This window comes from Rhinoraja longicauda, chromosome 9 (genome assembly GCF_053455715.1).
Source record: "Rhinoraja longicauda isolate Sanriku21f chromosome 9, sRhiLon1.1, whole genome shotgun sequence".
NCBI classification, from domain to species: domain Eukaryota; kingdom Metazoa; phylum Chordata; class Chondrichthyes; order Rajiformes; family Arhynchobatidae; genus Rhinoraja; species Rhinoraja longicauda.
The window spans coordinates 52,819,348-52,846,696 of record NC_135961.1 but is presented as its reverse complement, the minus strand read 5'-3'; the positions used below and the strand labels follow the sequence as shown (position 1 = coordinate 52,846,696).

Sequence of the window (27,349 nt, the reverse complement as noted above, 5' to 3'; positions counted from 1 at the left end):
TCCTCCCTACACATTCCTTATTTAGACTGATTGGAGCAGGATGTGAAAGCTGGAAAAGATGTAGGGGTGGGACAAGGCGTGGAAAGTGAGAGGTGGGTACAGGTGAGACAGTAAGACTGGTGGGAGAACTGGGAAGGGGGAGGGGACGGAGAGAGAGGGAAAGCAAGGGCTACTTGAAGTTGGAGAATTCAATGTTCATATTTCTGTGATTTCCCCAAATCTATGTAGTTCAGAGCTTATTTGGAAGTTGTGGTATTTGATGGTTGTCGGGAAGAACCTATTCCTGAACCTGGACGTCATAGTTTTCAAGTTCCTGTATCTTCTATAACAGTCATTGGTATAGAGTAGACCAGGTGACTGAGCACCTGCAATATCCACGACCTTTACCCACTAGAAGGGCAGCAAGAGCATGAGAACCACCACCTGGAAGTTGTCCTCCAAGCCACATTTCATCTTGACTTGGAAATTTATCGCCATTCCTTCACTACTGCTGGGTCAAAATCCCGAGCTCTCTCCCTGACATCCCTCCCAGCATTGTGGGTAACACCCACACCTCAAGAACCTCAGAGGTCCAAGAAGGCAGTTCACCACGATTTTCTCAAGAGCAATTAAAAGCTGGCCAGCCTGCAAAGCCCACACCCCTTAAATGAATTTATATAATTGAAAATATCTAGATCTGTACTCCCAGTCTGGCTCTAGATTTGGGAGTTTGACTCCAGCCTGTGAGTGTGGCTCTGCGGGGCAGTGGGAATCAGGCACTTGATTTTAACAGGCAGTTTTAATAATGAGACTTCTGCCACTTCCTGCCACTATTCCTGGCTGATCGATCTGATACCTCCACTGAAGCTCACCTCCTCCCAATCTCCTCGCTGCTCGCCAAACCCATGGAGTCGAACTGATTCAATCTCCCCCAAAGAAAATCTAACTTTCTTTCATTTCTTAAAGAAAGTGTTTCTACAGCTGGGTGCCGCAGACAATCTCACAACACTGTACACTAGTCTGGGACTCCCCTCCCCGTGAACCCTGACCCCTCGGAGTTAATCTGCATAAACAAAAGACAAATATTTTAGCGGAGCAGGAACTAGTGGTGGAGAGAGAGAGAGAGAGAGAGAGAGAGTGAGTGAGTGAGTGAGTGTGAGAGAGAGAGAGAGAGAGAGAGAGTATGAGTGAGAGAGAGAGAGAGTTAGTGTGTGAGTGAGAGTGTAACCGTAAGGAAAAGAAAGACAAGGAAAATAAAAGAGAGATACAAAAAAGAGAAAGAGGGGAGAAAGGAAGGGTGAGAGAAAGGGGGAGAGAGAAAGGGGGAGAGAGAGAGAGAGAGAGAGAGAGAAGCAGGCAAAGGCAGGAGCCGCCAGCGACGAGTCCAAAACACTTTCTGAGGAGTTGGCTTAATGCAAGTGCGGAGGAGAGAGCTTCTGTCGCTGCGGGGAGAGAGAGAATGGGCCAGACCGCTGTCTCCGGTGTCTCGCAGCCTGCGAGCGGTGAGTTAACAAATCAGTCGCCTCACCCCTCTCTCTCTCTCTCTCTCTCCCTCTCTCTCTCTCTCTCTCTCTCTCTCTCTCTCTCTCCGCCCTTCCCGCGTCTTCCTCCAAGCGCGGCTCGTTAAAAAAAGACAAAATAACTCGAGAGTTTCTGGAATCACTGGTAGATCTCGGACCATGCAGCAGAGTTAAGTTTTCTAACCTGGTGAACTGTTGATCGAGATTCCTTCATGACCCCAAAGAGTTTTCAGCAAGTAAAAGTGGGGGTGGGACGACAAACAGGACCGCAACTTCGCAAGGATGTTGGGTGGAAAAGGCAGCTGGTTCTTCAGACAAAACACACAGCGTGGGATTTAAGGGCCTGATCGAAGGAGTAAAGATTTGGGGAGTGAGTCTCCCCAATCGGGGTGAAGGGAAGTGAAAAGAAAGAATCTATGCTGTATGTTAAGAGAATGGCGTTTCCCCTCCCTGATTGTTCAACAAGACGGATTTCCATTTTTAGTGTGCCAGCAAGAGGTACAGTAATGGTTAGACTTCTGGACCTGTGATCTTTACAGGGACTTCAAATCTCACCACGGCAGCTGGGGAATTTAAATTAAATTAAATAAACCCGGAGTTAAAAATAAAAGCAGCTCTGTTGTGGTAACCATGAAACCATTGGATTTTTTTGTTGTTGTTAAAAATCCATCTGGTTCAGGGAAGGAAATCTGCCTTTGGCATATGTTTGATTTTCTAACGTGCCATTGGCATTGACGAGAAACTACCTCCTCACTTTGTGGATAGTTAGAGATGGACAATTAATGCTGGCATTGCCAACAATGTTCACATCCTGCAAATGTATGACACAGATTGAGCTGTTATTGTAAAGGGATGGAGGGCAACAATATGGTTCGTTCAGATTAGCCATTAACTTGTCAAATGACAGAGCACCGGCAGTGATGTGTTTTGTGTAGTTTAGTTTAGTGATACAGCTCACCGGTACACTAGTTTTATCTTACACACGAAGGACAATTGACAGAAGCCAATTAAACTAGAAACGTGGACGTCTTTGAAATATGGGTGGAAACCAGAGCACCCGGAGAAAACCCACGGACAGAGAACGTACAAACTCCATAGAGACAGCACCCGAAGTCAGGATCAACCCCAGGTCTCTGGCGCTGTAAGGCACCAACTCCACCACTGTGCCGCCCTAATAGCAAAATACTATCAGGTTGCACTTACTCAGCTGTAACGTGCTCATCCATGCCCAGCTTGGGTTTAACCAGCATCATTCAGCTCCGGATCTCATCACAGCAGTGGTCCAATCCTGGACTAATGAGCTGAATTCCAGAAGCAAGTTGAGAATGACTGCTCCAGACGTCAAGCCAGCGCTTGACTGTGTTTGTCATCAAGGAGCCCTGGTCAAACCGAGGTCAGTGGACAGAGCAGGCTTGAGGGGCTGAGTGGCCTCCATCTCCTCCTGACTATGCAGGGACGGTGAAATGGTTACATGGTTACTCCAGTAACCATGCCAGGAGTACTCTCCAATTTTGGTTTCTTCATTTAGGAAAGGATATATTTGCATCGGAGGGAGTTTCAGAGAAAGTTCACCAAGAAAGTTCACCAAGTAGTTGTCTTGTGACCAGGGTGGGCCTTGTGTCCTATTTGGGGATCTGACCTCATTAAAAGGTGTAAACATGTTAATTGGCTTGTGAGGGTGTTTCCCGCCATTTAATACTGAGGTGAGGAGGAATTCCTTCTTTGAGGTCTGTAAATCTGGAATTTTCTACGCAGAAGTTGATTAATATATTTATGAGGAGATTTCTGGTCTGTCCATCCATTGGGGGGTTATGGAGAAAGGAAAGAGGAACTGGAAGCCAAGGTCTAGTCAGTCCTGATCTGACTGAATGGAGGGGAAGACTGAAGACCTGAAGTCCCGTGCTCCTGTTCTCCTGTTATGTGTTCTTCAGCTGACCCTGTAGTGAATTCAAGCAGTGAAGATTGAGTTGTCTTCAGTTCCCAGCCCAACATCACCCAAGAAACATTAACTCTTGTAACCTAGTGTTGTTTGTGGGATTACAAACTGATTGCTGCTTCTCCCTACGTTCCAACACAGAACAAGACTGCTGGCTAAAAAAGGGCTTTGGAGTTCCTGAGGTTATGGGAGGCGATACAAAAATGTAACCAGGACCATAACACTGTCCTGAGGACCTCCTGGAGCTGGAATTGACCAACAACCATCACAACCATCTTCAGTGGCTCCCACCACCAGACTTATGTTCTCGTTGAAGTCCACTCACTTCAGTTTTACTAGGGCTCCCTGATACCTCACTCTGTCATGCGATGTATTTGATGTCGAGGGTAGTCACTCCCTCCTCACCTCCAAAATTCAGTGCATTAGTGCAGGATTAGACCAAGGCCATGCTAAGGTCTGGAGTCAAGTAGTGCTGGTAAAACCTAAACTAGGCATGAATGAGCAGGTTATTGGTGAGTAAGTGTTGACAGCGCCTACCATCACTTTGAGGTTTGAAGGCAACTAGTTAGACCAGAATTAGCAAGATTGGATTTGTGATTTTGTTTTACCTGTGGGCAGCAAATAACTGGACAATTTTTTTACAATGTGAGGTGAATGTTGTAACTGCACTGGAATAGTTTGGCTGAGACATGGTTACTTGTGGAGCACAAGTCTTCAGTACTGCCACCGTGTAGTTCTTTAATCTGAACTCTTTGCTGCATCCAACAAGGGCAGGACCTACACAGTGAATGGTAGGCCTCTGGGGAGTGTTGTAGAGCAGAGGGATCTAGGAATACAGGTGCATGGTTCCTTGAAGGTTGAGTCGCAGGTAGACAAGGTGGTCAAAAAGGTTTTTAGCACATTGGCCTTTATCAGTCAGAGTATTGAGTATAGAAGTTGGGAGGTCATGTTGCAGTTGTATAAGACGTTGGTGAGACCACATTTAGAATATTATGTTCAATTCTAGGCACCATGTTATAGGAAAGATATTGTCAAGCTTGAAAGGGTTCAGAAAAGATTTACGAGGATGTTGCCAGGACTAGCTGGTGTGTGCTATAGGGAGAGGTTGAGTAGGCTGGGTCTCTATTCTTTGGAGCGCAAGAGGATGAGGGGTGATCTTATAGAGGTGTACAAAATCATGAGAGGAATAGATCCGGTAGATGCACAGAGTCTCTTGCCCAGAGTAGGGGAATCGAGGACCAGCGGACATAGGTTCAAGGTGAAGGGGAAAAGATTTAATAGGAATCCGAGGGCTAACCTTTTCACAAAAAGGTTGGTGGATGTATGGACCAAGCTACCATAGCAGGTAGTTGAGGCTGGGACTATCCCATCATTTAAGAAACAGTTAGACAGGTAAATGGATCGGACAGGTTTGGAGAGATATGGACCAAGCACAGGCAGGTGGGACTAGTGTAGCTGGGACATTTTTGGCCGGTGTGGGCAAGTTGGGCCGAGGGGCCTGTCCCACACTGTAGCACTCTATGACCCTATCTGATGCGTTGGCTATTATAGGGATATATAGTGTGGAAACAGGCCCTGTGGCCCAATTTACCCACGCCAACCAACAGGCCCTTTGCACACCAGTCCCACCTGCCTGCGTTGAGCCCATATCCTTCTAAATCAATCGTGTCCATTTAGCTGACCAAATATTTCTTATACATTGTGATGGGACCTATCTCAACTACCTCCTCCGGCACTGGTTCCATATACCTACCACCCTTTGTGTAAAAAAAAGTTGCCTCTCAGGTTCCTATTCCATTTTTTAACCCTCGCCTTAAACCGATGCCTTCTGGTTCTTGATTTCCCTACTCTGGGGAAAAGACTCTGTGTATTTACTCTATCTATTCCTCTCATGATCTTGCACACCTGTTTAAGGTCATCCCTCATTCTCCTACACTCCAAGGAATAAAGTCCCAGGCCGCTTAACCTCTCCCTGTAGCTCAGGCACTCCAGTCCTGGGGCAACATTCTCGTAAATCTTCTCTGCAGCCTTTCCAGCTTAACAACATATTTCTTATAACAAGGTGACCAAAATTGAACACAGTGCTCCAAATGTGGCCTCACCAATGTCTTGTAAAACTGTACCATGACCTCCCAACTTCTATACTCAATACTCTGACTGATGAAGGTCAATGTGCTGGAAGCTTTTTTGACCATCCTATCTATCTACCTATGATGCCACTTTCAAGGAACTATGTACCTGCACACCTAGATCCCTCTGCTCTTCAACACTCCCAAGAGGCCTGACATTCACTGTGTAAGTCCTGCCTATTGTGTTCAGTGAATTGCATTCTCTAGAGACGGTTGTGGATCCCTGGAGGAAATCGTAATGAATCACCCACTCGGCACTTTGGATGAACAAGGTTGTTAATGCTTAAGCTTTGCTTTTACACTCGTGGACTGAAGCATGATATCATTGGGGGTGGGGATGTTCTTGAAGCCTTGACCTCCCATTAGCTGCTTCATTGTCCTCCATCACCATTCACAGCACTGCAGAGTGACCGTATCGCTTTGGTCTGCTCTCTTTGTTGTGGGATCGTTCCTCTCTGTCTATTGCAAGCCATTTTTGTTGAGCTTACCAATGGGCAAGAACCTCCGCTGGGTCAGGGCGGGGCATTCGCAGGGATTGTGATGGCAGACTCTGGGCATTTGACTGTCAGACCTGTTGCTTGAACAATGTGGGTGGCAGCACTGCCAATGTACACATCAGATGTCTGTGCCGAAGGCTTTGCTGGATCATCTGCTCTGGTAGTGACTTTGCCGAGTCCGAACCTGGCGCCAAATTGATACTGGATTGTGGGTCCAGTTTTATTCCTTGTAGAAAGGAACTGCAGATGCTGGTTTATATCGAAAACAAACACAAAATGCTGGAGTAACTCAGCGGGTCAGGCAGCATCTCTAGAGATAAAGGATAGGTGACATTTCATGATGATCACCCATCCTATTTCTTGAGAGTCTGAAGAAGGGTCCCGACCTGAAAAGTCAGCCAATTCTTTTTCTCCGGAAATGTTGCCTGACCTGCTGAGTTACTCCAGCACTTTATGCCTATCTCCAGGTGTATTCCTTGTCTTTTGAGGATTTTGTGGGTAATCTCAATGTGAAAATTTCCAAGAACTAGGAACACCTCATGGATTGAAGGCTTTGGCCTTGCTGTATATCCAGTTATACCAATATTTCCCTGAAGAACTAAACAAGGGAAGGCCTTCAGTGGTATGAAAATGTTCACTGATTTCACCTTTGTCATGGGGATTTTTAGCCATCCAAGGACTAACAGGATAACACCATATCTGGGAGCAGCTGTTAGTTTTGGAGACACAATGTGGAAACAGGCCCTTCAGCCTACCGAATCTGCACCGGCCATTGATCACCCATACAATAGTTCTATTCTACACACGAGTGGCAATTTATAGAATCCAGCTAACCTACAACCTGCACGTCATTGGAATGTGGGAGGAAATTGGAGCACCAGGAGAAAACCCACACGGTCACAGGGAGAACGTACCAACTCCGTACAGACAGCACCTACAATCAGGTTCGAACCTGTCTCTGGTGCTGCAAGGCAGCAACTCTACTGCTGCACCACTGTGCCGCCTCTGTTCTGTCATCTGTGTTCAGGAGAGATTAGACAGCTGGAATCGTTCCTCTAGGGGGAACTCGGTGTGGGCTTTTGAATGGGAAAGAAGGGTCACTATTAGCTGACTTGAGAGGATCAAAACTTGGAAACCTTCATAGAAGGATGTCACCAAGAATCTCCTTTCCCAGAATGAGGGGTTGTGGAATTTGCTCACACAGGGTGAGCATGGACTGAACAGCACGGATGTGTTTTAAGGGGAAGCTGGACAAACAGATCAAAGAGATGGGCGAGTCTGGTGTGGAGCATGAAGACCAGCATGAAGTAGATGGGCCAAATAGCCTGTTTGTCTACTGTCCGCTGACCACACATCCTGTGCAGCTGGTGTGTCATTCCTTGGTGAGCCCTCCATCATCTTGTGACTATCTCCTGTTGACTCGCTGAGCTCGGTCACAGGAGTGTCCCCGTGATGAATTTCCCCCCCAGCTCTGGGCAACGGCCTGAGTGGAGCAGAAAGGGTAGGATGATTCTACTGATCAACAATGACGCTGTGCAGCATCTTGGGCTGAACTTGGTACCGGCAACTAAATAGCTGGGCCCTTCTAGACATCTGAGTATAAAGTCGAGCTCACACTCCCAGGAGAGATACCCACCTGGTCATAGAGTACAAAACAGTACAGGAACAGGTCCTTCAGCCCACAATGTCTGTGCTGAACATAATGCCAAGTTTAAACTAAGCACCTCGGCCTGCATGCGATCCATACCTTTCTATTCCCTGCATATCCATATATCTATCTAAAAGCCTCTAAATGTCACGATCATAGTTGCTTCCGCCACCCCTGGCAACACGTTCCATGCACCCATGACTCTTGGGGGAAAACAAACTTGCCTCACATGTCTTAAACTTTCCCCCCTCCTTAAGACTATGCACTCTAGGCATTGTTATTTCCACTCTGGGAAAAAGATTCCGTCTACCCTATCGGAGGGGTGAGAGGGAGTTGAGGGTGGGTAGTGAAGGTGATGGAGCCCTTTCCAATAAAGTGGGGTGTTGACAGATGCGAGGGAACCCCTTTTATGTCCTGCCTTTCTTTGGTTTAATTTACTTTAACTTAGAGATACAGCATGGAAACAGGTCCTTTGGCCCACTGAGTCCACGCCGATCATCAATCACCCACACACTAGTTCTATGTTATCCAACTTTCACACAGAGAGCAGACTGCAGTCCCTCTGTGTTGACCTAGTCCCTCTGTGTTGACTGAGTCCGAAACTTTCTCCCACCTTAAGACTATGCATTCCAGGCATCGATGTTTCCACTCTGGGAAAAAGGCTGGCTGCTGCCCGGAGCTGTAGATGCTGTTCTGCCTCAACCAGTCGTGGGTGGACACTTGGTGTGATGGTTCCCCCTTCCCATGTCTTGGACCTTTCATCCATATTGAGGTGGCGTTGCAGCTTGCATCCAGGCTGCCAGTGTGAAATCATTCCATTGATCTGTAAACTCTTCATCTGGAGCCGTGGCTGAGATTTCCAACACTTCTCTCAGTCAAAGGGACAGTGATGTTCCTTGTGCCTTAAGATTGCAATGCCCAGTTTGAAATGAAGGCTAATCTGTATTGTCGAAAAAGAACTTGTATATCATTGTACAGTAAGATCCCGGGGCGAATACCTCATTTGTTTTTTTATTTGGCAAAGGATAAAAGTTCACCACTCGATGGGGAGATTTGGCTGTGTGCCTCAGCAAGAGGCAGATTTTGGGCCTCCTGTTTAACTCTGGCCGAAATTAGGACAAGGCAAATTCTGGCAGTATTAGACAGGAACTGGCAAAGGTTGACTGGAGTAGTTGCTTACGGGCAAGTGGGAGGCCTTTAAAAGTGAGGTCGTTAACAGGCTGTGACTCTGTGTCGTATGACCACGTTTATTGCTGAGACAGCAACTTCCTTGAGTAGTCCAAATCAACTAGTCAAAAACAAGTTAGAAATTAGGCAGCTACTGTTTTGAAAGCACGTTGCACGCACTTTTCAGGACATCCAGTGAAGCATCACCGATGCACAGAAGCAGCGGTTTGCACCACCTCTGGGATGCACTGCAGCTGGACTCCAGGAACGGCTCCTTTCAAACCCACGACTTCTGCCAGCTGGAAAGACGACTGCAAAAGCATGGGGACCACCCCATCTAGGAATTCCCCTCTAAATATTGCACCATCCTAACTTGGAAAATATATCACTATTCCTTCAGTGTCACAGGGTCAAAATCCTGGAATTCCATCTCGAACAGCATTGTGGGTATATCCGCATATCAAGGACTGCAGTGGTTCAAGAAAGATTTGTTTAGTTTATTGTCATGTGTTCCGAGGCACAGTGAAAACCTTTTGTTACGTGCTATCCAGTCAAAGCAAAGAGTATATATGGTTAGAATCAAACCGCCCGCAGTGTAGAAATCAAGGATGAAGGGTACAACATTTAGTGCAAGATAAAGTCCAATTAAAAATAGTTCAAAGATCCTCAATGAGGTAGATGGGAGGTCAGGACCGCACTGTAGCTGGTGAGAGAATGGTTCATTGCCTGTTAACAGCTGGGAAGAAACTGTCCCTGAATCTGGAGCTACGTGTTTTCAAACTTATGTACCTCTTAATTGAAGGGAGAGGAGAGAAGAGGGGGTGACCAGGTTGAGACTGGTCCTTGACTGTGCTGGTGGCCTTGCCGAGGTCGTGTGAAGTGTAGATGGGGGTCAATGAAAGCAAGGTTGGTTTGCTTGATGATCTGGGCTACGTCCACAACTCTAGGTCACCACTGCCTGCTCAAGGGCAATGAGGGATGGGCAATTATATGTCGGCTCAGGCTGCAAAGCCCTCGCGCCTTGAATAAATATAAAATACCTGTGTAATATCAGAATATTGGCAGCCAGTCTTCATGCAACTATTCCACCAACTACAATTTGAAATGACAGAGAACTGATTGAGGAATTAGTGGTAGCCTCTTCACCAGGTATCGTTCCCATGCACTTCCTCAATGTATACTCCCATTTCAAATACTAGGGGTCCATTGAGGATACGACAAATACCACAAATGTATTTGTGGTACACTGAGGTAAAAATAAAAACGATCTCCGTGTATATCTAAGGATCCTCAAAGATGGTGGTACAAGTAGATAGGAAGGTGAAGAAGGCATATGGGATGCATAGAATATTAGAACACGATGGTCTCGATACAACTTTTAGGAATGTTGGTGATGTCACACCTGGAATGTTGTGCATTTCTAGTTGTGTGAAGGGTGTGAATGCACTGGAAAGGTTACTGAGGAGATTCACCTGGGATGTTGCTCTCTTGAAAGACTAAGGAGTCATAATCATAGTCATAGACCTATTCAGCTCAGATTTAAATTTTCTGATAGAATGAATCCCACGTAAAGAGTCTGGGCTCTGTTTATTTTTGAGAAATTAATTAAAAGTTAGTGATGTTTTGAAGTCATCACCAGTCAGTAGAAGTTAATATAATGTTCAACAGGAGGAAGGTCTGAGACTGAACTCCAGCGGAGTTAAGTCAATAGGAGCTTTGCTGCTGTTGTCACTGAGCTGTTCCTGTGGAATTACACAGCTGCAGATAGTGGAGGAGGAGGGAATGTTGCTAAAGTTTTGCCTGATGGTGTTTAATTGTTTTAATGGCACTGTATTGGCTGCTGGTCATAATGTGCCAGAGGTTTGCAAAGTTTGTAGCAAGAAGCAGCAGAGGAGTAGACTTAATGGGCCGAATGGCCTTCTACCCTTATGATTTATGAGATGCCAGGAATACAACGAGAGAAGGGTCAGCAGCTGGGGGGAGGGAGAGGGAGGGGGAGAGGGAGAGTGAATGGTTCCTGTCCGTGACTTTCTGAATGGTGTCAAGTCCACTGAGGAAACTGCCAGGGCAAAGCTGAGAGAGCACCTTGGGTCTCCTTCAACTATATTGTTGATGTTAGTTCTTCAAAGAGGGCACAAATGGGGCGGAGAGCAAGATAACGGGAAGGACCACCAATTAGAAGAAGGGCTGAGAGCCAACTGAACACTGTTTTAGAAAGAGATGGAATTTTGGGGCTTGTTCCCAGCAGGGGAAGCGGCAATAATAAATGTGATTCAGAGAAACTGGATAAACTTGAGGGAGAGGGGAAGAGAAATGCCGGCCGATGGGTTTGGGTTGATATTGGCTTGGTAACAAGGTTGTTGTTCCTCAGTTTACCTTTCGACAAACTGTTCCTCCCTCGCCAACATCTTTCCACAAACCTTGCCTCCACGGCCAAATCCAAGGCAGTGATTAAGCATGTGATCATATGTGCTTCATGGGATTGCACTGTGCCCTCAGTGCTTGTCGTACGATGCGAGGGCAGTTGCTTCCCACGAAAGAGACTTTAAGATAGTGCTGGGGCGTGAGAAACTGAGAGTGGGACAAAGATGGGTATTTTGTTATCATGCATTTAACCACAAATACTGCGAATGCTCATGACTTGTTTACCTAGGGCTGCTACACGGATGCTGGCCTTGTAAGCAAATATTCTGTGATATCAATAGTGTCTACCGAATCGTTATCTTTTTGACCTTTTGAGTGTGATTGTTGTTTTGTTGACTTGATTGCTTACTGAAGGACAGCCTCTTGAACCTGCCTTTAGTTTAGTTTAGTTTAATGTTACAGCGTGGAAACAGGCCCTTCGGCCCACTGAGTCCGCACCGACCAGTGATCCCCACACATTAACACTATCCTACACACACTAGGAACAACTTACACATACACCTAGCCAATTAACCTACATACCTGTACGCCTTTGGAGTGTGGGAGGAAACTGAAGATCTCGGAGAAAAGCCACGCAGTCACGGGGAGAACGTACAGACAGCACCCGTAGTTGTGATCGAACCCGGTTCTCTGGCGCTGCAAGTGCTGTAAGGCAGCAACTCTACCGCTGGGCCACCGTGGCCGCCAAGGTGAACCTACCTCTTAGACCACCTGGTGGCCTAGGTCTATGAACGTTCGGACAAAGTGAGACCCAGTGATTGCCACAACCCTGGGCTGCTGGCAGGGCAGGGGAGGTGGCTTCACTGGTACAGATGTCAGCTGAGATAGTGAACCAACCACACACACGATGAGCATCAGAAGTAGGAGCGGGAGGAAGCCTGATTGTTTTTCATTGATTGTGTCATGGAACATTAATGGTCCTGATTCCATTATTGGTTCTAGTTATTGCTGAATCCCAGAGGATTGTATATTCTGGGATAGAGAGTGTGAACTTTTGTGTAACTCGGGATATAGGATGAGATCATTTTCCTCCAGCTACACTAATATTGTTGGTACCAATCCAATGCAAAAGTTAAAAGAGCAGCAATTCAAAGCAGGCTGTTCAGCCTTTGAGCGTGCTCTGGCTATCTGATCCTACTGTGCGTACAGTTACAGTGTTTAAAAGTCATTTGGTTAAGTACGTGGATAGGAAAGGTTCAGAGGGATTTGGGCAAAATGCAGGCAAATGTGACTAGGTCGTAAGATGTGCTGGAGTTGAAAGGCCTATGACTCAATTTCCTTATGACACAGAGAGAAGCCATTTTGGTCCATCAGGACTATGCCATCTCTCAGAACAATTCCATTCCCCACTAATTTACCTGATAACTAGTTCTCCCTATATTCCCCTCAACACTCCGATGGTTTATCCTCTACCTCAATTTCTCATTCATGCACTCTTTCCATGGTGCTTCATGCCTTTTGTGACTTAAAATCTCGCTCCCTGTGCCTCAAATATGGAGTCATACAGTTGTTCAGTACGAAAACGTGCCCTTCGGCCTAATTAATTATTGCTGACCAAGTTGCCCACCTGAGCTAGTCTCATTTGCATGTGTTTGGCATCCAAATGTCTTTTAAATGTCTAAATTGTACCCATCTCAATCACCTCCTCTGGCAGCTCGTTCCAGATACTCACCACCCTCTGCGTAGAAAAATGTTGCCCCTCAGGTCTCCTTTAAATCTTTCCCCCCTCACCTTAAACCTATGCCCTCCAGTTTTTAAACCCGTAACCCAGGGGGGAAACGCTTATAACCAGCCACCTTATCTCTGCACAGCATGGTTTTCTATACCTCTGTCACGTCATCCCTCAGCCTCCTACACTCCATATTTAATAACATGGCCTCAACTGTCTCGTGGTGAAGAATTCCACATGTTCACCACCACCCAAGTGAAGAAATGTCTCCTGATCTTAAATCCTGAGCCCCTGACTCTTCATCCTAAACCCCCAGCTAGGAGGAACAGGCTCCTTACACTAAACCTGTTGAGCTTTGTCAGAATTTTGTATGTCTCAATGAGATTTCAAATATTGCCCTAATTTTTAACTCATTTTTTGAATTGGGGCATCACAATCCAGCTTTTCCTGGCCATCCCTAATTGCCCTGAGAAGGTGGTGGTGAACCATCTTCCTGAACCTCTGCAGTGAGGTTTGGTGAAAGTGATCTCACTGTGCAATTGCAGAGAGAGAGTTCCTGGATTTAAACCCAGTGGTAATGAAGGATCAATGATGTATTTCCAAGTCAGAATACTGTAAGCCTGAAAGGGAACCTGCAAGTGGTGGTGCTCCCTTGTCCCTTAATGGTGTAAGGAAGTGATTTTGGTAGCAGAAAACGATACAATATGAAATGAATGAATGAATGAATGAATGAATGAATATGTTTATTGGCCAAGTATGTGCATATACAAGGAATGTGCCTTGGTGCTCCAAAAGAAAGAACTTTATTTATCCAAGGAGAGAAATTGGTTAGCCAACAGTCAAAAAACACGACAAGATCCATGAAACATGAAATTAAATTAAAGTGATGAGTGGAAAGTCCAGGATTTGGGATGTGCAAAGATTGTGGAGAGGGTGGGCGGGAGGGGGAAGGGGAGTCAGTCTACCCCTTGACAGAAGGGGGAGGAGTTGTACAGTTTGATAGCCACAGGGAAAAAAAGGATCTCCTGTGGCTTTCTGTCCATAAGGATCTTATAGAAACATATAAAATTCTTAAGGGGTTGGAGAGGCTAGATGCGGGAAGATTGTTCCCGATGTTGGGGAAGTCCAGAACCAGGGGTCACAGCTTAAGGATAAGGGGGAAGTCTTTTAGGACCGAGATGAGAAAAAAATTCTTCACACAGAGAGTGGTGAGTCTGTGGAATTCTCTGCCACAGAAGGTAGTTGAGGCCAGTTCATTGGCTATATTTAAGAAGGAGTTAGATGTGGCCCTTGTGGCTAAAGGGATCAGGGGGTATGGAGAGAAGGCAGGTACAGGTTACTGAGATGGATGATCAGCCGTGATCATATTGAATGGCGGTGCAGGCTCGAAGGGCCGAATGGCCTACTCCTGCACCTATTTTCTATGTTTCTATGTCCTGCATCTTGGTGGAACCAGTCTGTTGCTGAAGGTGCTCTCCAGGTTGACCAGTGTGTCATGGAGGGGGTGAACTGTATTGTCCAAGATGCTCTGCAGTTTGAGGCGCATCCTCCCCTCCAAGTCCTTCGCCAGTGAACTCATCTCCCTCCAGGATGGAGCCAGCCTTCGTGATGGAAAACGCATTGTGTTCTACGGCCCAATGGTATGAACATTTGAATTTGCGAAATTCGGGTGTCCCACACCACCCGTGTTCCTCTCTCAGTCCACCCAGGGTCTGTCGCTGTGCAGCTGTTTCGGTCCACCTGCCTCTGTTGCTGAGAATCATCACTATCCCCAACCTGGTTGCATATGCCCCTCACCTCTACCTATTGACCTGTGTATCTTCTCCCTTCATTCCCCTTTTCCTATCTCCACTCTCACCTGACTCCATCTGTCAATCAATAGTCAATAGTCAATAGTCGTTTATTTGTCACATACACATAAATGTGTAGTGAAATGAAACATTACCCGCAGTTGAAACACTAAGACCAATAAGAATAATCAATCATAACACATACAATCATACACTAACACCAAACAAAAGAAACATCCATCACAGTGAGTCTCCTCCAGTCCCTTCTCACTGTGATGGAAGGCCAGAATGTCTTTTCTCTTCCCTGCCGTCTTCTCCCGAGGTCAGGCTGTTGAACTTGCCACGTCGGGGCGGTCGGGGCTCCCGACATTGGAGCGCCGCGCTGGACGGTGAATCTGCCCATCAGTTTCAGTTTAGTTTATTGTCACGTGTACCAAGGTAAAAAGCTTTTTGTTGCGTGCTGACCAGTCAGCGGAAAGACAATACATGATTATAATCAATCTACTTGCAGTGCATAGATACATGATAACGGAATAACATTTAGTGCAAGGTAAAGCCAGCAAGGATAGTCCGAGGGACATTGAAGGTAGATAGTAGTCCAGCACTGCTCTCTGATTGTGGTCGGATGAATCAGTTGCCTGAATAACAGCTGCAAAGAAACTGTCCCTGAATCTGGTGGTGTGATTCCCCCACTGTACCTGGTTCTGCTGGTCCCCTATCTCACTCCTCCTCACCTCATTATACTGGCCATTTTCCCTCTCCATTCTCAGTGCTAACCCAGAGTTTCAATATGAAATGTTGACCATTCCTTTCCCCTCACCAGATACTGCTTAACCCACTGCATTCTTTAAGCAGATTATTTCCGTTGTTGCAGGATCCCCAGACCTTATATGTTTGTTTGGTCCAGGTTGAGTTTCTCACTCATGGTCTCTCCAATATATTGAGAGTGGGACAATTGGTGATGGTAATGCCATCGAATGTCGAGGATTGGTGGATAGTGGAAACTGGTTTCCAAAAAAGACAGAGTGCTGGGGTAACTCAGCCAATCAAGCAGCATCTTTGGATAACATGGATAGGTGACGTTTCAGGTCAGGGCCCTTCCAACTACATTCTATCTTTATCCCACCCACTCCCCTGACATCAGTCTGAAGGAGTGTCTCCACCCGAAACATCACCCATTTCTTCTCTCCTGAGATGCTGCCTGTCCCGCTGAGTTACTCCAGCATTTTGTGTCCACCATCAATGACAGTCTTTGTTCCTTTGCTAAAGGTTCAGTGAAGATTGAATGGGTGGTAATTAGCTGGATTGGATTTGTCCTGTTGTTTGTGAATGGGACATACCTGGGTAATTTTCCACATTGTCAGGTCAATGCCAGAAATATACCTGTACTGGAACAATTTGACCAGAGGCACATATGGTTCTGGAGTGCAGGTCTTCAGAATTAGAGCTGGCATGGTGCCTGAGCTCTGCTATTTTCAGTACTCCCAGCCAATTCTTGAGAACACAGGGAATGAAACAAAATAGCTGGCTTTTGTGATGGTGGGGATTGGCACTTTGAACTGAACACTAGAGTGAGTCCTTCAGGCTTCTCTTTGTCATTCGCACACACAGGACCCCACTAGCAGTGGGAATGGCGAAGTTCTTGCAGCCTCCTCCTTCCATTATTTGTTTCATTGTCCAGTACCGTTGGGACTGCAGAGCTTCAGTCTGATCTGCTAGTTGTGGGGTTGCTCCTCGCTGCTTCTGCTGTTGAGCCCACGTGTCGTGCTGTGTTCCAGGTTCACTGGCCTGGCACCTCAGCATCTTCGGGTATTGCTGGTGTTGCTCCCAGCATGTCCTCTGCACCCCTTCCTGACCTAGGGTCGATCCCTTGCACAGACTGTAATAGTGAGTGTGGGAGACACCAGGCCATGACTTTGCAGAATATATGTGGGGGTGGGGGAAGGAATCATTTCTGCTGTTGCTGATGTGTCAATTAAAGACCCAGTTTTGAGCTGTGGGATCCAGTTTCAGTCTATCCCATCTAACCACTGCTGTCATGAACAGGGGCAGTTGCCAAGGGTAGATTGGTGAAGACAAGGCCAAGTAGGTTTATCCAATCTTTCATCATGCAAAAGTTCTCTGTAGTGCATGGTGAGATACCATCAAGATTTAAAATAATTCTGGATCATGGTTGCTATCGTGGATCTATTTGTAAAGGGGCTTGCTGATTACAGTTTAATCGACAAATTTATTCCAGTGGAATAGGTGAATAGTAGTGCACCGGCTTTGCAGTGCCTTTGGTCTTGCTGAGTTGTATGTGCGCTGCAGGAAAAACATATCACTTTCCATTCTTCCAGTGCTTGAATGTTTATCCAAATCTCTTGGAAATTATCTCAATAGGTTTTTCCTCATTTATAGCCACTTGTAATAAAGGAATGGTGCGTGTACCTTCCCTGTCCATCGGTCCGTTTACTAACAGTGATCCTCATTGAACTTCTCGCCTCAATGTAGCAGAAAGCTGCGAAAATTACTTTTCTCTCTGCCAATGCAAGGGATCTCAAACTGTTTGAGATGCTTAAAATCCCACTCTTTATGTCGCCTTTCGTTTTTCCAAACTGACTAAAAAATCCTTGATTGTTTTGAGTGTTTAAAAAAAATATTTTATATAATCTTTCACAAATTTAGTGCCCTTTCTCCAAGTGACCTGTATTTGAAGAACAGTAATGCATTTAATTGATACACAGTTGTGAATTCAATAATTAAAAACAATTCCAGGCTATTTCCGGACAAGTTTATAGAAAGGGGATGAATTTTCTGTTAACTCTCTGCAATATTTTTGCCTTTCACCCTGGGGTCTAAGTACTTCCCCAGTCATTACTGTGTGTCGGTGGGACACTATACAAGCTTTTTGAGGAACCCTTGTGTACTGTGGAAATTGTAAACACTGGCGAGAAGAATGTGTTTATGAATTCATAAGCTGATGAGACCTTGACCTTTACTTGTTCGAAAGACAGAATCTGCTCCTGGAGTATTTGGATTCATTTCTGAGTAAGGTAGATAACAAATGAACATTTCCCACACTCCCTCAGTTCCTGGAATCGAAGGAGCGTTGCCTTGGAAACTGCGATTGTGCATAATTTCCATCAGCCCCTCTTTCTTGTGAGAATTGGTGACCAGAAGCTTTCTCTCATGGTAGGGCAGTTTGACTTTGTTTCTTTTATTTACAAAAATAGTTTAATCCCATCATCGCTTCCGCAGGGGTAGTGCACGCGATTGTTTACGACAAAGACTGGCAATGCTGGAAATGCTCCGCAGGTCAGGCAGCAGAGGTTGGGGAGTAGAAAGCTCGGGTCAATGTTACCTTCCATTGGAATGGCGCAGCTGAAACTTGGAGCAGTTTACGGCAGATGGAATAGGAAGTGAGGTCACAGTGGCAAATCTAGTTGTCCTGTCTAGGAAGGAACTGCAGATGCTGGTTTAAACCAAAGATGGACACAAAAAGCTGGAGTAACTCAGTGGGACAGGCAGCATCTTTGGAGAGAAGGAATGGGTGACGTTTCGGGTCGAGACCCTTCTTCAGACTGGGTCTGGTCTGAAGAAGGGTCTCGACCCGAAACGTCACCTATTCCTCTCCAGAGGTGCTGCCTGTCCAGCTGAGTTACTCCAGCTTTTTGTGTCTACCTACTTGTCCTACTGTCTTGTGATTCCAGCGACCTAGGTTCAACTGTGACTTCAGGCACTCTGTGTGTGGAGTTTTGCATGTTCTGCCAGTCACTTAGTTGACAAACCAGGTTGTGATGCATTCCGATAGGATGCTTTTTTTAGTGTGTTTAGAACACATCCTATCACGATGCGCTATTGCTCTGCAAGACATTGCAGAGTTGTGGATGCAGCCCAGTCCATCACGTCAACCGGCCTCCCCCTCCCCCTTCCTTTGATTCTATCCTCACTTCACACTGCCTCAGAAGAGCAGTTGCAGTAAACCCTTGTTTAACGATGGTTAACCCCCCTTTACAACAGATTCTGGATATAGCGGATGGACCTGCTGATGCCAGCCTCCTTTCGCACCGCCTCCCCAGCCGCTTAGAGCCCCGGCTTCCGACACCACCCCTGCTGGCAAGGTGCACCACCACGCCCTTCTTTACCTACCGCACAGTCCGGTTGACACGGCTATTGTGACGGCTCACATGTAGCCCCTGGAGACAGCACTCCCTTCCACTCCCTTCAGGCAGATGCCACCAACAGCACGCACTCAGCCACTGTGGGGCTCCCTCCCCTCCCACCTGATGTTACTTCTTCCAGTTGGTCGTCGTTTTGTCCTCTCCCCGCTCGACCGCCGCTGCCTCCTCCACATGGCCTCTTTGTTGCCCCCCCGCCCCCACCACCTCCTCCTCATTCTCCCCGGAGTTGCCGACATACTCCACCTGGCAAGCAGCAGCAGGTGGGAGTGGAGGGAGCCCCCTGGTGGCAGTGGCCTGACGAGAGCGCTGCTGGTCAGGGACTGCCACGTTAGCCCCAAAACAGCCATGTCACTGGACCTTGCAGTGGGTGAAGAACTGCTCTCTGGTGGGAGACCAGCAGCATCGGCGCCTAAGGTGAAAAGGCACAAAGTGCTAGAGCAACTCAGCCAACTGAATCAGCGTGATGAAGTGTCCCGATGTCACCCATCCATGTTCTCCAGCAATGTTGCCTGACCCGCTGAGTTACTCCAGTGCTTTGTGTCCTTTTGTGTATTAACCATCATCTGCAGTTCTTTTGTTTTCAACTACATGCAACCCAAGTAAGGTATTATCATTGTAACGGACAATCGACAATAACCGACACCATTCCCCACCTCTCTGCCAGTGGCCTGTTATAACGAGGGTTTACTGTAATATAATCAAGAACCATTCCCTCTTTCCCCTCTCGCGTTGGGCAGAAGATACAAAAACCTGAAAGCACGTACCATCAGATTCAGAAATAGCTTTTTCCCTGCTGCTTTCAGACTATTTAACAGACCACGCATGTCGTCCTGCTCTCCAGACCTACCTCTTTGCGGCTCTTGCCCTTTCCTTACATCAGCATTTTCTTTATAGCTGTAGCATGCTATATTCTGCATCTTGATATTTTATTTCTCTTTGCACTACCTCTGAAACTTCTGAAGAGCTTATTGTGCTCAGGTATGGTATGATTTGCTTGATTAGATTTGAGAAATATGTAAGTTGGGGAACGGGACTGATGGAGTGAAGGAGGCTGAGGGGTGACCTTATAGTGGTTTACTAAATTGTAAGAAGCATGGATAAGATGGATGGTCACAGTCTTTTCCGCAGAACAGCAGAGTCTTAAAAAAAAGAAGGCATAGATTTAAGGTGAGAGAGGATGGATTTACAGGGAACCTGAGGGGATTTTTTTCACGTAGAGGGTGATGGGTATATACAGTTCCCTCCATTTTGGGACCCATCATTTATTTATTTGCCTTTGTACTCCACAATTTGAGATTTGTAATAGATAAAATCACATTTTGTTCAAGATGGCCGCGCCGTTGTGTTTGGCTGCCTGCCACTGTATGTTTCTTTTTTTCCCCCTAATCAGATGTGCAGCACCTTGGTCAACGTGGGTTGTTTTTAAATGTGCTATACAAATAAAATTGACTTGACTTTACTTGACATATGGTTAAAGTGCACATTGTCAGATTATAAAAAGCCCATTTTTATATATTTTGGTTTCACCTTGTAGAAATTACAGCAGTGTTTCTACATAGTCCACCCATTTCAGTGCACCATAATGTTTGGGACACATGGCTTCACAGGCATTTGTAATTGCTCAGGTGTGTTTAATTGCCTCCTTAATGCAGGTATAAGAGAGCATTCAGCACCTAGTCTTTCCACCAGTCTTTCAATCGCCTTTGGAAACTTTATTGCTGTTTATCAGCATGAGGACCAAAGTTGTTGCAATGAAAGTCAAAGAAACCATTATGAGACTGAGAAACAAGAATACAACTGTTAAAGACATCAGCCAAACCTTAGGCTTACCAAAATCAACTGTTTGGAACATCATTAAGAAGAAGGAGAGCACTGGTGAGCTTGCTAATCGCGAAGGGACTGGCAGGCCAAGGAAGACCTCCATAGCTGATGACAGAATTCTCTCTATAATAAAGAAAGAAAAAAAAAAAACACCTGCCCGACAGATCAGAAACACTCTTCAGGAGTCAGGTGTGGATTTGTCAATGACCATTGTCCGAAAAAGACTTCATGAACAGAAATACAGAGGCTACACTTCAAGAAGCAAACCACTGGTTAGCCGCAAAAATAGGATGGCTGGGTTACAGTTTGCCAAGAAGTACTTGAAAGAGCAACCACGGTTCTGGAAAAAGATCTTGTAGACAGATGAGACAAAGATTAACTTATATCAGAGTTATGGCAAGAGCAAAGTATGGAGGAGAGAAGGAACTGCCCAAAATCCAAAGCGTACCACCTCATCTGTGAAACAAGGTGGTGGGGGTATTATGGCCTGGGTAAGTATGGCTGCTGAAGGTATTGGCTCACTTATCTTCATTGATGATACGACTGCTGATGGTAGTAGCATAATGAATTCTGAAGTGTATAGACTTCCTATCTGCTCAAGTTCAAACAAATGCCTCTAAACACCTTGGCTGACAGTTCATTCTACAGCAAGACAATGATCCCAAACAATCTGCTAAAGCAACAAATGAGTTTTTCAAAGCTAAAAAATGGTCAATTCTTGAGTGGCCAAGTCAATCACCCAATCTGAACCCAATTGAGCATGCTTTTTATATGCTGAAGAGAAGATTGAAGGGGACTAGCCCCCAAAACAAGCATAAGCTAAAGATGGCTGCAATACAGGCCTGGCAGAGCATTACCAGCGAAGACACCCAGCAACTGGTCCATGAATCACAGACTTTAAGCAGTCATTGCATGCAAAGGATATGCACCAAAATACTAAACATGACTACTTTCATCTACATGACATAGAAAATAGGTGCAGGAGGAGGCCATTCGGCCCTTCGAGCCAGCACCACAATTGCTGTGTCCCAAACATGATGGTGCCCTGAAATGGGGGGACTGTATAAACACTGCTGTCATTACTACACAGTGAAACCAAAATGTATAAAAATGGCCTTTATTAAAATCTGACAATGTGCACTTTAACCACATGTGATTTTTTTTCTATTACAAATCTCAAATTGTGGAGTACAGAGGCAAATAAATAAATGATGGGTTGGGTCTTTGTCCCAAGCATTATGGAGGGCATTGTAGAATGAACTGCCAGAGGAAGTGGTAGAAGTGTGTACAATTACAACTTTTGAAAGACATTTGGTTCATGAAGATGAAAGATTTAGAGCGATACGGGCCAAAGGCAAGTAAATAGGACTAGCTCAGGTAGGCACCTTGGTCGGTATGGACAAGTTGGGTCGAAGCGTTCATTTCCGTGCTGTATAACTGTGTGACTGGAGAGGTCTTGGAGCTGGAATAGGTGCCTGGTCTATGTTGTCAGAAAATGTGAAATAAGAGAAAGTGGTTGCTTGTTACTCAGTGATGAAAGAAAGGATAAAATGGAACAGCAATCAGAACTTGCGATGAAGTGGTGCTGGTGAGGTGAGGGATGTCAGGAATATGCAGTTGGGGTTGAGTGATCAATAGAAGTGGACGGTCTAACCCGTCACATGTACACGAGTAGACTTTCCCTCAACCCTTCTTCAGCTATCCTCCTCGTCGACTTCACTGCCTTCTTCGTGAGACTTTCTTTGCTCTGGTTTGCATCACTAGGCTTGTGGACTGAGGATCTGCAACCTGATTTGGGCAGGACCAACCTTTCTGGATAGTATTCGGGATAGTAGAAGGTATTTGGTGGGGAATTGGCTTGAATTAGGAGGAGAGAGTGGGAGGGGAAGTATCCCTCGTTGAGCTTTATATTCAGCGTGGGTGTCTGTTGACCCAGAGCGTCAAGTGGCATGCACCTAGGTCATGTGTGTGCGCACATTATGCATGACTACACTCCAGTCTCCATGTGGAAGTTTGTTCATAAGTGATAGGGGAGAAGGCAGGAACGGGGTACTGATTGAGAATGATCAGCCATGATCACATTGAATGGCAGTGCTGGCTCGAAGGGCCGAACGGCCTACTCCTGCACCTATTGTCTAATCAGGCCATTTGGCCCACTTAGTCAACTCTGCCATTCAATCATGGCAAATCCATCTTTCCCTCTGCTCCCCATAACCCCTGACACTGTTCTAATCAAGAATCTATCCATCTCTGCCTTAAAAATATCCACTGACTTGGCCTCCACTGCCATCTGTGGCAATTCATTTCACAGATTCACCACCCTCTGATTAAAGAATTCCTCCTCATCTCCTTCCTAAAGGTATGTCCTTTTATTCTGAGGCAATGGCCTCTGGCCCTAGAAACTCCCACTAGCGGATACATCCTCTCCACATCCACTCTACCCAGGGCTTTCACTATTCGGTAAGTTTCAATTAAGTCCCCCCTCATCCTGAAGGTTGTGGAGGAAACGTCAGTGGATATGTTTAAGGTAGAGATAGAGAGATTCTTGATTAGTACAGGTGTCAGAGGTTATGGGGAGAAGACAGGGGAATGGGGTTAGGAGGGAGAGATAGATCAGCCATAATTGAAAGGCGGAGTAGATTTGATGGGCCGAATGGCCTAATTCTACTCCTTTCTCCTATGATCCTAAACTCAAGCAAGTACAGGCACAGTGCCATCAAACGCTCATCATATGTTAACTCAATCATTCCTGGGATCATTCTCATAAACCTCCTCTGAACCCTCTCCAGCGGCAGCACATCTTTCCTCGGATATGGGGGCCCAAAACTGCTCACAATACTCCAAATGCGGTCTCACGTGCCTTCTAAAGCCTCAGCAATACATCCATGTTTTTATATTCATGTCTTCTCTAAAATCCTAGCATTGCATTTGCCTTCCCGATTACCGATGTGACTTGCAAATTAACCTATTGGGAATCCTGCCCCAGCATTCCCTTTGCACCTCCGATTTCTGAATTCTATCCCCATTTAGAAAATTGCCTATGTTCTCCGGGAAGAGCTGGCTAGCCTGGGATGTGCAGTCATCAGCCACTGGTGGATTCAGCTTCAGAAAGACGAGTTTAAAGGGAATCTTATAGACATGTGAAGACATTTCCATCTATGTAGCAGATTCTTTCTTCTGCTGCTTCTTCTCCTCCTCAGGATCGAGGTGATTTACTTCCTCTATGGGTTCTGAGAGGCCAACGTGGGAAAGGCAGACTGTGGCTGATGGGGAGTGGGTGAGAGGTTTGTGAGGTTGGCGCGCTCCTTCTGCTAATGCTATATGCTCCCAATTTATGTCCTTGAGGTTCTCCGTACCATCTTGAAAGCTGCTTCTCCACTTGGAGATTCCATCAGTCAGAGATTCTCAGAATATTGCCTTTAGACAATAGACAATAGGTGCAGGAGGAGGCCATTCGGCCCTTCGAGCCAGCACCGCCATTCAATGTGATCATGGCTGATCATTCTCAATCAGTACCCCATTCCTGCCTTCTCCCCATACCCCCTGACTCCGCTATCCTTAAGAGCTCTATCTAGCTCTCTCTTGAATGCATTCAGAGAATTGGCCTCCACTGCCTTCTGAGGCAGAGAATTCCACAGATTCACAAGTCTCTGACTGAAAAAGTTTTTCCTCATCTCAGTTCTAAATAGTCTACCCCTTATTCTTAAACTGTGGCCCCTTGTTCTGGACTCCCTCAAGATTGGGAACATGTTTCCTGCCTCTAACGTGTCCAACCCCTTAAGAATCTTATACGTTTCGATAAGATCTCCTCTCATCCTTCTAAATTCCAGTGTATACAAGCCTAGCCGCTTCTTCAAGGAGACATGGAGCACATCCTTGAATCTTTTCCTGCCTACTTGCTAACCTCTCCCCGTGAAGGTGCATTTGTCTGCCTCAGGTGTCTGGTACTGTTTTGACTCCATCCATCGGGAACAAAGTGGAAAACCTTCATCAAATCCAGCTTCCCAAGGAAATTCATCTCAAGCTTGCATTTGTACCACAGAGTATGCCAGACATGATACCAACCAATGTGTCCATCATAGAGCCACTCAGAATGAAGACAGCTATCAAAAAAGGCCTCATTGCCTTGAAGCTTCTCTCTATCTTTGTTGGTGCAATTTTCCAAAAATAAACTTTATTCAGAATATTTTAAAAATCCACCATATGATATCTGTGCAAAAACTCTTCTGACATTCTCAGCGGCTAAACATACATTAATTTGGTTATATTTGGTAATGTTCCCAAAACTACCATTATACCTGGCACTCGCCACTGATGTGGGCCTCTGGCTAATATCCCTTCCCTTGTTTGAGGGGCTGCTCCCCCAGACCCTGCCTCCAATGTGCATCAGTGGAAGGACCCTAGACAGTGGTCCTCCCCCAAGCAGCCTTGCCATTGGCTGCACCGAGCTTCAGTGCGTCCCTCAGCACGTTCCAGCAGCACTTGCTGTCCAGTTCCGAGTATGTTCCTGGGAACCATCTGTAAGTCAGAATAGTCACCTGTTACGGTGCTTAGTTTAGTTTTTGTTAGAGATACAGCACGGAAACAGGCTCTTCAGCCCACCGAGTCTGCACATCCCAGGATAGCCAGCTCTTTTTCGAGATACAGCACGGAAACAGGCCCTTCAGCCCATCGAGTCCGCACCGACCAGCGATCCCCACACATTAACACTATCCGACACACACTAGGGACAATTTACATTTATACCAAGCCAATTAACCTACAAACCTGTACGTCATTCAAGTGTGGGAGAAACTGAATATCTCAGATAAAACCCACACGGTCACGGGGAGAAAGTACAAACTCTATACAGACAACACCCTTAGCGGGATCGAACCTGGGCCTTGGCGCTGTAAGGCAGCAACCACCGCTGCACCACCGTGCCACTCCAGCAGTTCAGGTTAAATCGTGACAAGGACCCTTGCTTCATTCTCCAGGCTCTCTTCGCACGTCCACATTCTGCAAAGAGGTGGGCAACTGTCTCCTCTCCATAGCAGCCATCCCGAGGACAGCATACACTGGTAGTAAGATTCCAATGGTGCAGGAAGGATTATTGTACCTCTCTCCACCGTGATGGAGCACAGCATTGAGCCTTTGATGTGGGAGCCTGGTGTGTCAGGCTCGCAAACATCATGGCCTGCTTCCCCAGAACCGCCCAAAGTTTGGTGCGTTATAACAGTGACTGCACTTTGGAAAGTATTTAATCAGCAATGAGTCTTTCTGGCACCTCCTGGGCTCCTGAGAGGTGTTGAATAAATGCGAGATGTCGTTCCATTCTGAAAGCACTATACAATCAGTAAATTATTTAGAAAAACGTGATGCACTCTGTTTGTACAAGGCAGGAGTTGATGAATAGCAAACAATAATAGGCAGATAATCAGTTTTATTGGGGGGGATATGAAAAGTATGTCCTGAGAAGGATATTTTGACAGGAACCATCCGTCAAGTGATGCCCTGGGGTATTTTACACTTACCTGCTGTGCTGGGTTTGGACAGTGTTGACAGCATGACTATAGTGTTTTGACATTGCATTTCAAAGGCAGCACTTCTGACTCCTCAGTTTTGCACTCTGGTGTCACCAAGTTATAAGCGCAGCATTAACTTTCTAATTCGTAGGTGAGAGTGAGTCAGGAGATGTTTAACAAGGAGCTGTCATGCTTGGCTCAGTGGGTAGCACTCTCACCTCTGAATCAGAAGGTAGTGAGTTCGAGCCCTGCTCCTGGAATGTGCGAACAACAATCAGATTGACATTTCCTCTCGAGGGCAGACTGGCTGGAGACAGGGGATTGAAGGCGTGGTTGCAGATGCTGCAGCTTGCTGCGATGTTACGGGAGGATTCCTCTACTCTGGAATGACCATGGGGGTCTGGGGGAAGGAAGGCACCATTTGAAACCAATATATTTCCCACAAGCAGTGAAATACCTGGTAAATTGGCTCTTGGAGTATTAGAACAACTATGTTATTCACTACAAGGTTGCCAAAAGGTGCTACATAAGTGCTGAAAGGGACAATATAAATGCAGAACCTGTACTGTTGTGCCCCAGAGTTGACCCAGGGATGATTGGACAATGTGACAAGAGCGTCCTGGATGCCTTGCCTCCTTTGGGTTTGGGACCAGGACCTGCTCGCCTGATTCTCCTGCAATCATCACATGCCCCACTTGTGGAGATTTGGCAGCCATCTTGGGGATCGTGGATTGGAGATGTAGGGATAATTAACCCAGGCACCTGCAGCCCACCCTTGTCCTGAGCGAGCAGTTGGAGCACAGATGCAGTGAAGGTTTGCACTGGGGGCTGTTACAGGCACTCAACCTTCACAGCAGGGACCCAGGAGATAACATGAGAGGAGTTCAAATGATGAGGAAAAGCCCCTGAGGTGGTGTGAGAGTGTGAACATGGAGCATAGAACACAGAAACAGGCCCTTCATCTCACAACAACCATGGATTCAGGAACAAGAACAGTTTCAGGAACACTCTCCTGGAAGGTCCTCTCACCAGCTAGAGTGCAGTCCTGACCTCCCAGCTACCTCATTGGAGACCTTTGAACTATCTTTAATTAGACCTCAAT

General features: G+C 46.2%; 1 protein-coding gene across 3 annotated transcripts in view; it reads left to right on the top strand.

Annotated features, from left to right (window-relative positions):
• Positions 1 to 1,127: 1,127 nt before the first annotated feature.
• The window catches only part of phactr2 (phosphatase and actin regulator 2), a 114,349-nt gene continuing 88,127 nt past the window's right edge, over positions 1,128 to 27,349 (top strand). For 2 of the 3 annotated variants that reach the window (XM_078405485.1, XM_078405484.1), the window contains exon 1: positions 1,128 to 1,481. In XM_078405485.1, coding sequence (XP_078261611.1) covers positions 1,439 to 1,481 — 43 coding nt within the window. In that variant the 5' untranslated portion in view covers positions 1,128 to 1,438. Of the gene's footprint in view, positions 1,482 to 17,888; positions 17,934 to 27,349 lie in introns of those variants that run through there. The other variant, XM_078405486.1, reaches the window with a different exon arrangement.